The 16,991-nt window shown below is 38.8% G+C and overlaps 1 protein-coding gene across 1 annotated transcript in view; it reads left to right on the top strand.

Moving 5' to 3' along the window:
• The window catches only part of LOC311007649 (interferon-induced protein 44-like), a 30,459-nt gene extending 14,308 nt beyond the window's left edge, over positions 1-16,151 (top strand). The window contains exons 6-7 of the mRNA XM_084000905.1: positions 15,596-15,696; positions 15,831-16,151. Of these exons, the coding sequence (XP_083857031.1) occupies positions 15,596-15,696; positions 15,831-15,998 (269 nt within the window). The 3' untranslated portion in view covers positions 15,999-16,151. The remainder of the gene's footprint in view (positions 1-15,595; positions 15,697-15,830) is intronic.
• Positions 16,152-16,991: the final 840 nt, after the last annotated feature.

A 16,991-nucleotide genomic window follows, 5' to 3' on the forward strand; every position in this document is an offset into this window, starting at 1 on the left:
TTAGGGAGAAATTCTGAGGTGATGCAGGAAAAGAAGAAGCACCAGAGTCCTGGATGTCTGATACTTAAAAAGTTTATTTGTACCTGATCAAGGAGACTGGAGGAGTCATCGAAATAACTTAAGCATGTGATGCCACCTCAGTTGTGAGGGCCAAACAGTGAAGTTCAGATTCTTATATTAGAAAGGTGGACAGAGCCTGCAAGGGGAGATGTGTTAACATCCTATTGGCTATTGGGCATAAACATCAAGATAAAGATATACACCAGCTAGGTGATGGAAGAGCAATAATGGTTTCTCTCTTCCCGCACAGTGTTATGCAGCGACCATTATCACCTCGCTCTGCAGCTGTGTCTGGAAACCCGCCAGAAGGTGAGATTTGAGATGCAAAAGGAGGGAATGTGGCTAACCCTAACCCTTGGCATGTTTCTGGGACAGAGTGCAGGGCAGATGACTGTCTCTAGCTTTATATCTAACAGAAAGGCATCTAATTCTCAGCTTTCAACTATATACACAGAGGGATTGAACTTTAACCGCACAAACTTCATAGGGAAGTGAAATTCTCAACTTTGCTGAAAACAAAAGTAAAACTATGTGGTTTGGGGTTTGCAGATACATGTTCAAAATTGCATTGCAAATAGAAGTGGGAGGGTAATTTGATATGTTAATTAGTCTTTTGACATAACTGGTGGTCAACATAAATTACCACACTTAGACAAAGACATTTCACCCTTCACTTTGTTCCAGGCAGACATCGACACAGGTACAATTTTAAATACAAATATTCTTTACTGAAGAAAAAAAAAATCAAAACTAAATATATTAATCAAAACAATGAAACTATTTTATATACTGTACAAGTACATGCTGTATGTTAGTCCATATGTACTTTTTCAAAAACTTTAATTGGGGCAGTTATGTTATGATAAGATTTTCTGGGACAAATTGCACGTTTTGGGCAGCTGTGGCTCAGGAGGTGGAGCCGGTTGTCCACTAACCAGAAGGTCGGTGGTTCAATTCTCGGCTCCTCCAGGATCCTTGGACAAGACGCTGAACCCACACTTACCCCCTGATGTGCATTGGGTGTATGAATGTGTGTGAATGGGTAGCTTCCAAGCACTGTGCCTAGTGCTGTATCAAAGTGCACTATGTAAGTTGTAGTGGGAACTTTGTGCAAGTCCATTTACCATTTTACCTTGAAGTAATAACTAGGCCTATGTTTAATTTACATATGGGCTCCAAGTTTTACCATGTATCTAACTGTTTTATTCTCCAGCCATGGGAGGTGACGGCAGCAAAATGGACAAACAACCGCGTAAGATTCTTTAAGAAAAGTACCATCTATCTTAATCATGGAAAAGTTACACATTGTTGCATGATGACTGTATTTTTTCATTATTTTCAGTTCTCAATGACCCTTGGAGGAAAGTAGACTGGACGTAAGTGTTTATTCTCTTTTTTGTCATTAGCTACCTTTTCATCACAATCGTTATACACAAATCTGCTTCTTCTGATGACTTTTTTTTTCTTCTGTTTATTACCTTACTCTGTGACATTCTGATTTACATCATCAAATAGAAAATGTAAATTATCAGTAAAACTACACATTAGTGTATAATATGTTTCCTTTTATCAGCAAAGGCAAAGAGACAGATTTGAAGTTCCTGAAAAGCTACAAACCTCAGACTGAAGGTCAGGAGATCAGGGTCCTTCTTCTTGGACCAAATGGAGCTGGGAAGTCCAGTTTCATCAACTCTGTCCAAAGTACGCTACGAGGAAGAATGTACATCCAGGCTTTGGCAGATGATGTCTCATATAGCTCCTTCACCAAAAGGGTATGAATAACTTGTGACTTTTCTTATAACTTTTCTCTCTTTATGTTTAAGTTATGGTGAGGGAAATGGGCATAGAGGATGACAAACAGCAAAACAAAAATTACAACAGGTTGGGGCTATAGGTGCAAGTACTAAGATCCCAAGCAGTTGAAACCAGAGTGGCTCAGTAGACTGCCTGTAAAGAGGCGAAGCCCCTAAACCCTGATCCATGGCCCAGTTAGGTTTATACCAAGTTTGTTTGAAAAATAATCTAAATCTAACAACAGTTTGCAGCTTTGCTCTGTAGTGATTAAACCTCTATATTTCTCCATTATGTTTTATAGTACACAACCTTCAAGATCCAAAAAGAAGACCCCAGAACCTTTTACCCTTTTGTCTTCAATGACATCATGGGCCTGGAAGCAAAACAAGGTGTCCTTGTGGAAGATGTCAAACTGGCTTTGATGGGACATGTAAATCATGGTTACCTGGTACAGCTGCTGCAAAGTTTTTAAGTTTTATATAGTGTTATATAGTTTTTTATACATATATATATATAAAGTGGCATGCAAAAGTTTGGGCACCCTGGTCAAAATGTAAGTTAATGTGAAGAGTTCAACAAGTGGAAGATGAAATAATCTCCAAAAGGGATGAAGTTACCGATGACCAGTGTTGGGTAGTAACGCGTTATTAGTAACGCCGTTACTTTTTTCAGTAACTAATAACGTAACGCGTTGTTTTTTTAAAATCAGTAATTTCCGTTACCAAACGCTGCGTTACTCCGTTCCTTTGGGTGAGGTTTTACAGCGGCACACACTTCCCATAACATTCTAGCGATCAATAAAGTTTTATTGAATTGAAAGAAAGACAGAGCACACTGCAACACTGTGAAAAACAAAGCACTTTGCGGCCGCCCTCTAGCGTCCCACACGTAATCAAACACGCTCCATGAAGACTGAGGACTGGACAGGTCAGAGCAGGGCATGACGGCGAGCTAAGGTAACGTTAGCTAACGCAGCATCCGAGAACGAAGCTGTGTGTCAGTTCAGGCTGCAGCCCCTGAACTGGGACACAGCTCGAGAGTCACAGCGAGACACACACAAGCACCTACTCCACCCGAGCAGCAGCGGTATGACGCCTGAAACGGTAAACACAGCTGATCGCTCCGGGTAAACACAGCTGATTGATCGATAAAAAAATACCGCTGGAGTGAATCTATTTCCGTCATTGAAAACAGGTTCTTGAATGTAACTCAGTCAAAGTAAGACATCCTCAATATTTTTTTGCAGTTCTGTTAGGTCAAAGCTGCTGTAAATGCTGACATCATGCAGCATGATGATGATGGTAAAATTTTACAGATAAAAACACGTTCTTTCATCGGCATCAGTACAGAACTGAAATGACAGTTAGAGGGGAATTCAATCAACCTTTATTTAATGGGAGCATTGGAAAAAAAAAAACGTTTTAAAGTAACGAAAAAGTTACTTTTTCAGTAACGCATTACTTTTTGATTTAAGTAACTGAGTTACTAACTGAGTTACTTTTTTAATGAAGTAACTAGTAATTGTAACTAGTTACTATTTTTCAGTAACTAGCACAACACTGCCGATGACACATTCCCTTTTTTTTTTTTTCATCTTTTACATTTTCAAAATGACAGAAAATGAAAAGGGCCAGCAGCAAAGGTTTGACCACCCTGCATAGTTAGTAGCTAGATAGTAAATATCTTGTTTGATACCTTGGTCAAAGTTATCTGAGAGCTCAAGTCTCCTGGGTTTCCCTCTAAAACTATAGAAAACAAAAATGATACACTCATGTTTTGGAGATCATTTCATCTTCCACTCTCTGAACTGTTCACATTAACAGACATTTTGACCAGGGGTGCCCAAACTTTGGCATGCCACTGTATATTTATACACAAACACACACACACACACACTAATATATTCAAATTTGATTTGCAGTTCAATCCTTTATCCAAGATATCACAAGATGATCCATTCTATAACAAGTCCCCAGACAAAGTCCATGTTCTGGTTCTTGTCATTAATGCTGACACATTGTCTATCACGAAGGACAACATTGTGAAGAAAGTTCTGGAAATCAGAAAGGAAGCCAGCGCCCTGGGTGAGAACAGAAGTGTTAATTCTGTCTATTCTTCTCCCCACAGTGTTTTTCATATATCACATTCTACTTGGGAAAAATACTTTAATGTTGTACTCTGCTTAAAATCCCTCACTTCCTGTAGTTTGTTCTTTTCTCTATTGACAAATAAAAGCAGCTGTTTGTTTGTTTGTGTAATCGATTTTCTGCCTGTTGTTCTTGCAGGAATTCCTCAAGTCGCTATTATCACCAAAATCGACCAAATCTGTCCTGAAGTTGAAAAAGACTTAAAGAATATCTACAAGATCCAAAACATAAAGGAACATGTATGGTTCGGGTTACTTATTAGTCATATACAATTTGAATTCTAAACATATTTTCTGAACTTAACTTTACTGTTTGTTTGTTTGTTTGTTTGTTTGTTTGTTTGTTTGTTTGTTTGTTTGTTTGTTTGTGGGTTGGGTTGGGTTTTTTGTTTTGTTTTTTAAGATGGAGAAGCTCAGTGGTGAAACTGGGATTCCAATGAACTGCATCTTCCCTGTGAAGAACTATCATGAAGAAATCCATGTTGATCATGACACTGACACATTGATCCTGAGTGCACTGAGACACATCATCAATGCTGGAGAAGACCATATCAAATTGGAAAAGAATAAAAATCCATCTTTGAAGAGAAAAGCATAAACAGAGTGTATTCATGATGTCTGAAAATTAACCTACCATGCTGACCAGCATGATTCTTGGCGCAATGTCTTATGAGATTTATCTGCTTAATTGAGTATTTGTTTGCGTGTGTTTTGGCTTACAGCTCCTCAGAACTTATAGTTACATTACAAACTGGTGTCTTATCTTCTTCTGAGCTCTCCCCACTTCTAATGACAGAAAAACTACATTTCTTCATGGACACTTTCAACACCTCTAACTTTAACTTCTGTTCTGCTTTTATTTTATTGAACAATACAAAATAAACTGGAGTTAAAATACAAACTGGAGTTTCAGGAGGAGTAGTTGCTTTTCCTCTCAATATATAGTCACTAAATCAATATGCAGCAACTGCATCTGTGGCAGGAGGTTGATGAGTTTCCTTTTCTTGACACACACACTTGTTAGTGAGCTGTAGCTGCTACCTCTGTTTGAGGTGTTGAAACAAATCGGTTATGCTGCTGGTTTTAGTATCAAGTAATCTAAATAAAACTCAAATACAAATTAATTAGTGAAACTGATTTATTAACCAGCCCTACTGTATATAACTTTTTTTTCCATCTGTCTTGACTGCTCTGTCCAAAATAAAAACAGAAATGCACCCAAAAAACCTGCAGCAGTGTCACTGTTATTGCCATCTAAATGAATTTCTGTAACTATTACAAGTGATGCACTTCAGGTAAAGCAGCATCTATTTAACCATTTTTCTCTACAACCATCTTTTTTGTGCCTGTTTTAGATCACAATGTATTCCGTAAATAGCACTACTGGGACCAGAAACAATGTTAGATATGCTGAATACTACCCAGCAATGAGCGCATCAGGTAAGTCAGGTGAACTGTTCAAGAGCATCGTAATCTACACATAGACACTCTGCCAGACAGACAGTCCTAGCATTATACATGAATAGATGCAAAATCACGTTTCACTTGTGTTATACAAATGAGTCCAAGGTGTTAAAATAATCTTTTAAAAGTTCTTTAACAGAGGCCGTTTTTGTAAACTTGGTCTAAGATACTGATGTGTTTTCTTATGCCTAATTCAAGTCCCTGCAACCTCTCCAGCTTCAAGGTAACAGCGCCTCCCACAGACTGAAACGTATGATTACAACTAAAGGATGCATTACAGGATTTCAGAGAAGTACATTCATCGATTTAACTTCCACAGTTGTCACAACCAATGATAACAAATGCATACAAAGCTAAGGCTTCAATAATGTAGAGGCAAATGCAAAGAAATATTAGCTACTTACCTTCATTCTTCATGTTACAAATTGATGTTTTAGGTATTAAAATTATTTTTGCTGCAGCTCGAACCAGGTCATTAAATATAAACTGATCCACCTACAGAAAACAAGAGAAAATGTAAAATTTAGATTTAATTTAATTTAATTAGATAATCTATACACATTGTGGGGGGGAAATGTAATGTGAGTGCTAACCTCAGTTCTCCATGCATTCATTCACAAGTTAATGAACCACCTGTGACCGGAAGATTAAAGAAATAGATTTTACACTAAGGCTTTTACCATTTCACACAGGACATTTTAGCACAATTTTACATTTATTATTTTAGAACATCTACCTACTGGTCAGTTTCTAGTAATATCCCTGCAGTTAGTGCATCAGCTGATCAATGTCTTTCCTGGCTATAATGCTATCTTACCTGTATCTACAACTACAATCAATAAAGCTGTCTCTTTTGTTGCTTTTATCTTCTGTTTACTTGATAAGCTTGCTGAAATATGTTGTAAAAATAAAACAACATACTTACATGTTAGCTGGATCATCTCTATCCAGCTTCAGGCTATTGTTAGAAAAAAATAGCCCAGGTAAATGAGCACAAAACTTCGGGTCATCTTCCCTCCGTAGCCACAGGTTGAAAATGTAGAGTTAACAAAATTGTGTGTTTAATATTGAGTGCATTGTTAAACTGACAACTTCTCCCGCCTTGCGTTTTTCTAAGTGTTTACAGTTCACGCTCCTGTCACTGTCCGTTTCTGGCCGTTTAAGGTAGTTAGCAACATGGCTAACACTATTAGCCACGAGTCACAATTTGAACGACAAACCTCGATATCAGTGCTGCTATAAATAGTAAAACACCGGGCTGAATTAATAATTGGGAAGATTTTTGTTAGACTTACTCATTTAGTAGAAAGCAGCTGCTAGCCCCGCCGTCAGTCAGTTTTCCTCTCCAAACTCCAGATCAAACATCAAGAGTATGAGGAAAAATCCTGGTGAATCCAGTTTTAACCGGCCTCGTCATTCTGGTCCTGTTAGTTATGAGCAGGTTAGTCTGGGGCTGAATTTCTGTCTCAGTGCGGCCATCATGTGCGACTTTCCATGGAGTAGCCTAAATGCCAAAACTTCGCAGCTGGTAGTGAAAAGAAAAAAAAAGGACAGAGAGCAGCCACAGTTGTAATGATGGCATCACCATTTTTTTTTTTTAACTTTATTGCCTTAAATGTACATTAACAGGCAATTAACATCACAAAGGAATACAAATCACCATAAATTAATTTTAGCTCTGACATAACTGAATGTTGTGTGGAAGTGGATTACACACATAGGAATCATAATTTTTCTGAGAAAAAAAACATTATAATACTTTTTTACATAATTTTTTTTTTACATAAAATACCCTTTTTAAGAAATCAATTAACACCTTATTTTCTTTTTCTGAAATTAATGATTTATAGATGTTTGCTATGGTCGCTTCTCTAGTTTTCTATTATGGAATAGATCACTTCAGTCTGGCAGTCACACTAGTAGTAAGGGCAACATATGAAAATCTGGGAACTAAATCCTTACCAAGAAATTTCTTCACAATTGTCTTTAGGAACGTACGTAATATCATGTCTTAAAATGTTGAAATTCAACTCCCGTGGGAAACCCCCTAAAAAACTACTCAAAGTTGGGGTACCCGTAACTGGATTTTTGAACATTCCGAAATGTTAAATTTGGCCTTAAGTATCTTGTGAGGTGTCAAACTAGGGGTTTTTCATGATTCTGAGTTGATTGCAAACATTAGTTTTACACCCAAAACCCTCTTAGTGGAAAAAAAAAGAGCCACACCCACTTTTCTTGTTCATCGGAACCCCCATCACCACCACCAATAGAATGCATTACAGAGAAGCCATTCCTTAGCATGGCAGAGGTTGTGTCACATATTACTACTAAATACTCAATATAATATAACTTATATTCTAGCCTTTTTTCTTGTAGGACATTATACAGACCCTCCAGGATTTTGTGATGTCACGATTGCACCCATTAATGCAAATTCAATCATGAATTATTTGGCCTTGCCACTGCAACTTTTCTGCAGATTTGCTGTCATAGACCACTGTGGCTAGCTGTGGTCAGCTGTGGCCACAGTGTTTCCATTACGTTTTTTTTTGCATGTCTGTGTTTTTATTACTAGTTATTGTTTTCATATAACATTAAGTTTTATGCGGATCGGGAGCGAGAGAGAAGGAAAGACATCAGGTGCACACCAGATTTCACATACCAGTAAAAACGGAAACATACACATAGCCCACACACACACACACACACACACACACACACACACACACACACACATAGCCCACACACACACACACACACACACACTTCACTATTGGGTACATGTAGCTACATTAAAAGGTTGCTTTCTTCTTCTTTTTATTCATTGCCATGGTAAATCGGCCTAAGTATTGTTTAGTGGTAGTTGTAGTTGGTTAGCATTAAAAGTGAAGAATTTTGGAGTTAGCTAGTGCTAGACATGTTGAAGCCATTTACAACCTTCGATCATTGACAGACATACTACTTTTTACACCTGATATGTGTTATCTACATCTTTTTTTTAAGAACTTGAAATATGTAATGTCATTGCGTTGATAACAAGCATAAGAAACTTAAAAATTGTGGTAACACTTTATTTGATGCCTATCTCTATAATGCATTATTATCATACTTATAATGAGTTATAATGTAGTTATAACACTGTATAACTATAGTTATAAACACTCATAAATGACCATAATGCTTTATAACAATAATCATAACACACTATAAAGCATTTTATCATGACTTATAAGTTCAGGTATTATAATACGTTATAATTATTAGTAACTCGCTGACAATGCCCACATCCATAATGCATTATAAATATAGTTATAATGTGTTACAATTAGGGGTGCACCGAATGGCATTTTTTTGGCCGAAGCCGAATACCGAGTAAAATAAAAACGCTTGGCCGAATAACCGAATAATACCGAATACCGAAAGTGGTTATAAAGTTTTTAAATAAAATATTTTTTTAAACTTAATTTTCAAAGAAATTAAATGTTTATTGACTATTCTGACAGTTTTTGAATATTCCAGTTGCCGTTGCTCATCAAAAAAGCACAAGAAGTTAAATAAAGTTTTTCATTTATATCGGCCCATTGTGAGTGCTGAAAGATCTATGCAAGTACATTCCAAAAAAAACCAAGTGTCTTTTCAAACAGTGGTTGTTAGTTGGCTAACAGTAAATAATATGGTTACTTCGCCAACTCCTATGTGCGACTGAATCTGATGACCATCTGACCATTTTATTTTCCTAAATGCTAGCTGACTGCCCCATTAGCTATCAAGCTGGGAAAACATGGTGTAGGCCTATTGTCTTGGCGAGGATTTTTGCACTTAGGTTTAGGCTATTATAATAAAGGTGATCTACTATACTCAATAGAATACATTAGAGATAAGCTATTCCTGTGCATGACAGAGGTTTTCTTTAATGTCACAAAAAAAACTTCTACTATTAATACTGAATACTTAGTATAACTTATATTCTACCTTTTTACATTGTTGGACATTAATCTAGCACACATGTCAATCTCATGTCAAAAATGGGGGCCAGATCTGTCCTGCGATACACTTTTATATGGCCTTCAAGAAAAATATTGTGTTAATAATGGCCCACCAATATAGCATTCACATTACTCACATTACAAATCCCATAATACACTACAACAGCTACCATACGGTCATGACCAAGCAATAGGCCCAAACTGGAATGAACAAGTTTGTGACACACTGCAACATCTATCTTTTTCCATTCTTCAAAAAGAGCCTGGATGCTCGATGGAGATTGATGCTCAGTGTGTGTGCAGATTAACATTATCATGTTTGCAATCAATGTAGCACCACTGTGTATTTTTTGTGCTTTTCCTATCTTCATTTCGAACAAACTTGTTTCAGTTGTTGCTGGTATGTGAAATCTGGTGCATGTCCACTGTCTTTTCTCTCTCGCTGCTTGCTACCGATCAGCATAATAAATTACATTTATAATAACTTTTTAAATAAATTTAGCAACATCACAAAATCCTGGAGGGTCTGTATAATGTCCTACAAGAAAAAAGGCTAGAATATAAGTTATATTATATTGAGTATTTAGTAGTAATATGTGGCACAACCTCTGCCATGCTAAGGAATGGCTTCTCTGTAATGCATTCTATTGGTGGTGGTGATGGGGGTTCCGATGAACAAGAAAAGTGGGTGTGGCTCTTTTTTTTTCCACTAAGGAGGGTTTTGGGTGTAAAACTAATGTTTGCAATCAACTCAGAATCATGAAAAACCCCTAGTTTGACACCTCACAAGATACTTAAAGCAGATATCAGTGGAATGTTTTTGTTAATATAAGTCCTAAATAGTCCTATTTTCCGTCAGCAATCACTTACATGAAGTATTTCAGCCTAAACACGAGTCTCTCCGTCACTCTGCTCTGCTGTAACCCGAGGAGAAAATTTTCCTTGTGGGATACAAGTGTTATCCAATGAGGAGAGAGAACGGCATGAAGGGCTGTGTGTGCAGCCAAGGGATGCGCGTGAATGTGGTGACGTAGCACGAGGACCAATTGATGCCTGACAAGGGCGGGGGCTGCTAACTCATGGTGCCTTCAAAGAAACTCGTACTTTGTGTTTTTCCTTCCTGTGAAGTCATACCAGTTCGATCTGGTACGAGTTCACGGGTCGGAAGTTACGAGTGGCCGTTATAGGGAACTTTCACAGACAACAGGATGGTAAAAACACGAGCTACGGGTTACCTGGAACGCTACCAAGTCGTAGTTGTGACTTGAAGCTGTAACTTACGGTTTCAAAAGCCTGCCTTGAACGCAGCATTAGCCGAAACGGCCGTGAAGCTGATATCTGCTTTAAGGCCAAATTTAACATTTCGGAATGTTCAAAAATCCAGTTACGGGTACCCCAACTTTGAGTAGTTTTTTAGGGGGTTTCCCACGGGAGTTGAATTTCAACATTTTAAGACATGATATTACGTACGTTCCTAAAGACAATTGTGAAGAAATTTCTTGGTAAGGATTTAGTTCCCAGATTGGTCAAATATCTGCTAAAATGCCCTTACTATAGTCTAGCCTACTATACAGTATATTTTGGGGGGACTCTTTTTTTTGGCCTTTATTGGATAGTATAGTTGAGAGAGAGGAAATGGGGAGAGGGGAATCCCACAATGGAGAAATTTCCATGTAACATTATGTATAGAGAAGAGGTGTAATGAGCTGCCATCAGCCTGCATATTTTTCCAGCCAATTTCCACATTGGACGTCAATTTAGCCTAGTGCATGTTGGTTTTATTTACTAGCCTAAGTATTGATATTTAGGTAGGCCTACTGATATTTTGACACTCCCTGTTAAATGGGTGTATTTTATTTTGAAACAGTTTCTGGCGAACGGAACAGGAGCTAATTACGGTAAATTGATGGGTAAACAGTATTCCATGGATTCGCGGATTGAGGAAGTTGTTGGACAAAACTACACGAGTTAGGCTAACCAGAACGATGCAACAAGGTAAAGTATCATAGTACAGTTATATTTATGTTGATATTTTAAATTATGTGAAGTAAAATTAAATGCTACGAGCCTTCTAGATTTATGGACTAATGGCTTTTTGTTGCTTTATTTTAGCTCTTACATTACATTGTTGTTGTTGTTGTTGTTGTTGGTTGGATTGTAAAGGCAAGGCCATAAAGGATTTCTGAAGAGAATAAAATACTGCAGACGTAAGAGCTTCATTTAAATTTCAACTGGCGCTACAGTTATGATCTTTGAAACTGATAAATGGAAAACATGTCCAGATGTAACCCCAGTTTGTTTGTCTCGGGTCCAGTAGGTTGAGAACAACACACTCTCTCAGGTTATTTATTCTGATAAGACAGAAAAGTAACAGTTGGTGGTTACAATGAAGTCGGACTGAGCTCCTGCCCCACACACACAGCTGACAAATGGAAAACCATGAACCTATTTTTTTAACAGAGGAAAGAAAATACATACACACAAACACATTTATACAACATGCAAAGGCTAACTAAAACGTTTTTATGTATAAAAAAAGGCTGACTAAATAAAATTAATTTAAAGAATAAATAAATACATTTTGATGAACTTCACATTTTTCTAACATCCCCGATATACAAAGACTCTAGATGCCATTCTGTTCATAAACGTTAAAGTAGAAACAAGAGTGAGAGGATAACTTGTTTGTACTACTTTATACACTCTATGGATCAGTTACAAAACTTTTCATCAGGCTCTTTCATGGTGTCTCAACACAGTAGGATGGTTTTACAGGTTCATGCAGGATCAAATTTATTGGCCTGTTCATTCTTGCAAAACTCATTCAAGAACAGTAACTAAAGAAAACCAGTAAAACAACAACTAACAATCAATTAATAAATCAGTGAAGTTCAGATTTCTCTTCTTTTGTTTGCCTTTGCCTCAAATTGAATCTTAAACATTTGTTTTGGTCATTTTGGTCTGATTTCTTGAAACAGCTCTAAGTAAGCATTTCACTTTAAAGCAATGGCAGGATCATCTGTGAACAAGGATGACCCCCTCTTCACTGTACCATGGAGGACAATAAAGTGGGGGTGAGTGTGTTTTTTGTTTTACTTATACTCTTTCAGTCAGATCTCAATTAGGCTCTGATTTCTGGCATGTTGTTGTTTAATTGTGACGTCATGTTTCCTGAACAGAGACAAAGAGTCAGCTCTGCAGTATGTGAACGACTACAAACCTCAGAGTGAAGGTCAGCGGCTCAGGATTCTTCTTTACGGGCCGACTGGAGCTGGGAAGTCCAGTTTCATCAACTCAGTCCAAAGTGTGTTGAGAGGCAGAATTAGCACATCAGTTTTGATGCATCGCGTTAGACCCTACGCTTGTGACAAGGTAAACATTTAGGGCCGGATTTACTAAAGGTTTGCGTGTATTAAAACGTGTGCAAACGTGATTGCACGCGCAAACACATGTGGAACCTGATCTACTAACCGGACGCACCGAGGATTGCGTCTCTCACACGGGCAAAATAGCACGTGCGATCCATTTAGCGTGTTTGCCTAGATGTATGTGAATATGGGCGTTTCAGCCAGAACGTGCAAAATACTGGGAGGAGTAGATGCAAATAGATTTATTTAGCGCGTGCAATGTGATTTACCAAACCAGGAAGAGATTGCGGTGGCTGTTTTTGCGTCTTTATTCACCACGTCTGAAAACCATGTACTAACTGATACAACTTTGCCAAAACGTATGCGTTTATTGATTTGATACCTGTCAGAGCCCCATGATCTTACATCTCTGCATTTCCTCACGTCTGGGTAATTCTGTAACAGTTTTTCAGCCGTGTTAAAAGTCTTTTACGCGCCGTTACGCACGGGGCACATCTGTCCTGCAGTGCGCTCCTCTCCTCTCCTCTCCTCTCCTCTCCTCTCCTCTCCAGTACCTGGCTGCTCAGCTCCGTCTCTCAGTCCCGGTCCCGGACTGAGACGTCACCGCTGCCTTCACCCGTCTTTGATCCATTTGGTCAGTGGTCAGAGCGTTTAGATCCGTGTGTCCCACCTGAGCTCTCTATTACTCCACTCGATCATGGGCGGCACACACACACACATATTACAGGTGTGTGATTGTCGCTGCAGCTGCTGCCTGTTAGTCACTATATGACGAGTTGGGCCCTGTAGCGATTTGTGTTTATTTATCTAAACAGAGCGCGAGAGAGATGAACACACATGCTGTCATTGTATGCATCGGATCAAATGTCATTCTGTCCCTTCGTCCGTCCAGCTCTCTGTCCACTCTCTCCATGGCGGAAACGATTACCACGCGCAAAACCCTCATTTACATATTGCGGTTTGCACGTGTTTTCATTTAGCGGGTTACTCTTAGTAGATCACCTGTTTTGCGTGCACTAACCAAACTCGCAATATTATAGCGGGCGCAAACAATATAGCGCCCGTTATCTGGGACCTTAGTAAATCCGGCCCTTAGAGTACTATATCTGTTAATTGAACCTCTGGATACCTGCCTGAGTTTCACTGACTTCTGAGTTTCATTTATTTATTTATTTATTTAAAAAGGACAGTGTGCAGTGACATTAATTATTGAAAGAATAAAAATATGGCTGCACCGGATTTAGCGGAACCGCTAATTTCCATCTGTAGTCCTCTGGGGAAATGGGGTAACATGGGGTACTAAATAAATATAACAAAGATTTTGACAAACAAACGATTGCGACAAACATGGCAATTAGACATACTACATAAATACACAACAACATGGCAGTTTGAAAGCCTACAAAGTGCGTTAAGATGTTTCTAAGTAATTAAATGAGTAAAGTATTCAAGTGAAGTAAAATAAGTAATCAAGTGCATGGGTTTTACATAAAGTGCAGAGTATTCAAGTACATAGGATATCACAAAGTAGCCTCGTAAACCAGCCTCTCGCGGAAATGCATTTCATTTCATTTCTCAGGAGAGTCTGGCCTCATCCCCCCTGCAAGCGTTTGGGGTGGGCGGGAGTAGTAGCAAAGACGGTTTAATATCTTTGGTAGTAGCGTTGACAGACAACCCCATTCAGCCAATCAGCAAGTTGGTGTAGTGCCGGGGCTTTGCACCAGTCGGTCCCTGATTGGCCAACGTGCTGTGTCAATCACAGCGGGTGACGCTAATTGGCTCGGCCTTCTGAGGGTTTCAGTCCAAACGCTTAGAATGGGGATGAGGCCAGACTCTCCCTCGGAATGAAATGAAATGCACTTCCGCGAGAGGCTGGTTTACGAGGCTAATCACAAAGTGCTCATTGATCAGTGCAATTAAAGTGTGAGGGAGAAGAAAGGACCAAAGTCGAACTCCACAGGGATGGAGCTACCCACGAGGGTAGCCCCATCCTTGGAGGTACCCACCAAGGTAACCTAGTGCAGTTCCAGTCTTGATGCTGTTACTGTATTTCCGGGTTGTATTTTCGAATGCCCAGTAGGGATGAGGCTACCCACAAGGGTAGTCTCATCCCTACAGGTACCTACTGGTATCCTATGTACGGGGGTCTCTGACTCAGTGCTGGCATGACTGCTGACTGACATGTCAAGTCAAAATCAAGGCAAACAACTTTATTTATCCCCAAAGGCCAATCTGCTAACTGAATTTTTGTTCACAGTACTCAACCTATGTGATCCAAAAAGGTTCTCCAAAGTCCTTTTACCCCTTTGTCTTCACTGATACCCTGGGCCTGGAGGGATACAAAGGTGTCCATGTGAATGACATCAAACTGGCTCTCATGGGACATGTGAGGGAGGGTTACATGGTACAAGAACCTCCAACTCCAACATTAATTAATTCAATAGAAACAAATTTTCATGTGTGTCAGTACTTATATGGACTTTTATTTTGCTTTACAGTTCAATCCTGAGTCAATATTGTCTGAGGAGAGTGAGTTTTATGACAAAAATCCAACTGACAATGACAAAGCAGATGTTCTGGTTTGTGTTGTTTCTGCTGACACATGTGGTTCTATTGGAGGCGACACTAAAATTCTGTATAAAATCCAAGACATCAGATCTAAAGCCAGTCTTCTGGGTGAGTGTAGAAATCAGTAAAGCTACGTAGTCTTTTTTCTACCAGGTAAGATTAATCAAACACTCACCTTGAGGAGTTTTTTCTGCCTGTTGTCTTGGCAGGGATTCCTCATGTGGCCATTGTCACCAAAGTTGATGAGGTCAGTCCAGAGACCAAGAAGGATTTAACAAACATCTACAAGAGCAAGTACCTGAAGGAGAAGGTATGTTTTTATTTGTCATTCTTTGAGTTTACTCTTCTCAGATAAAAGCCAGGAGGTAATGATGTGGACAAGAGATAGACAATGGTCTCAAAAATCTTGTGAACTGATGTTTTGCCATTTTTTTTACAATGTAGATGGAGAAATTCTCCAAATATGTGGGTTTTCCAATGAACTGCATCTTTCCTGTCAAGAACTACCATGAAGAAATCGATGTTAGTGACGACACTAATTCTGTGATCCTCAGCGCCTTGAAATGCATCATCAACTATGGAGACGACTACGTCAACAGGACAGTTGTGTAGTATTTCTGTTTCTCATCCATCTAGAAAATACTCTGAAAATACTGTCACTGTTTTGTTTATGTTGAAGAATGTGAGAGGATTTGCGGATTTATATGATCTCTCATGGATTTATTCTGATAAGTCGCTGGGTTCATTTCTTTTGACCTCTGTCTTTTTTATTTCTATTGAGAGTGAGGAGTCACGTGCCGATGGTCGGCCATGATGGAAGGAGACGCTATCGGTTGCCAGGGGCAACGTCATCAGAACAGCACAGAGACGGACTAAATTCTAGCTCTTTTTTGCGCCAACAGATCAACAAATTACTAGAAAGAATAAGGAGAAAGTAAATCACTGAAGCAGTTTTTAACACAGCAGTGATTTCCGGTATTGTAAAACAGTAAATTACGGAGTAGATGATTTTGTTTTGCCCATAGACTAGTAAGGCTTTTGCCACCGGAATCCTTCCATCATGGCGGAGAAGGGGGGCGGGGCTCTGACATGGATGTATTAGGGCTCTGAGCTGTGACGACAACTCCTCACTCTCAATATCAAGGGGTTACGGGCTTGAGCAACAGGTTAATAAACAGGTCATATAACTATCCATTTATCATTAAAAACAGCAATGCTTTATCTAGTTGTTTGCTGTGATTGATATACATTGCATTTTCAATTACTTGCAATTTAAAAAAGAAAAAAAAAGCTGACCTCTGTCAAATCTGAAAATAAAATAAGAGCAGCATATTTTGTCAAGCTCCAGCAGAGGGCAGCATACTGTCATTTTCTATTGGTGCCTTGGATACTAGTGGTGGTTTAGTCTTCTTTTAAAGGTCCCATATTATGCTGTTTTTCAACTATTTCACATGGTTCTAAGTTGTCCAACCATATTGTATTCCTAGTGTATTGTCCCCAAATCAATCTGCAGCTCTACATCTCAGTAATCTAAAAGTGGCTCTCCAGAGCTCTCCTGAGAACGAGCCATTTCTGTGTCTGCACCTTGAAATGCAAATAAGATGT

This window comes from Trachurus trachurus (genome assembly GCF_905171665.1).
Source record: "Trachurus trachurus genome assembly, chromosome: 24".
In the NCBI taxonomy this organism is placed as follows: domain Eukaryota; kingdom Metazoa; phylum Chordata; class Actinopteri; order Carangiformes; family Carangidae; genus Trachurus; species Trachurus trachurus.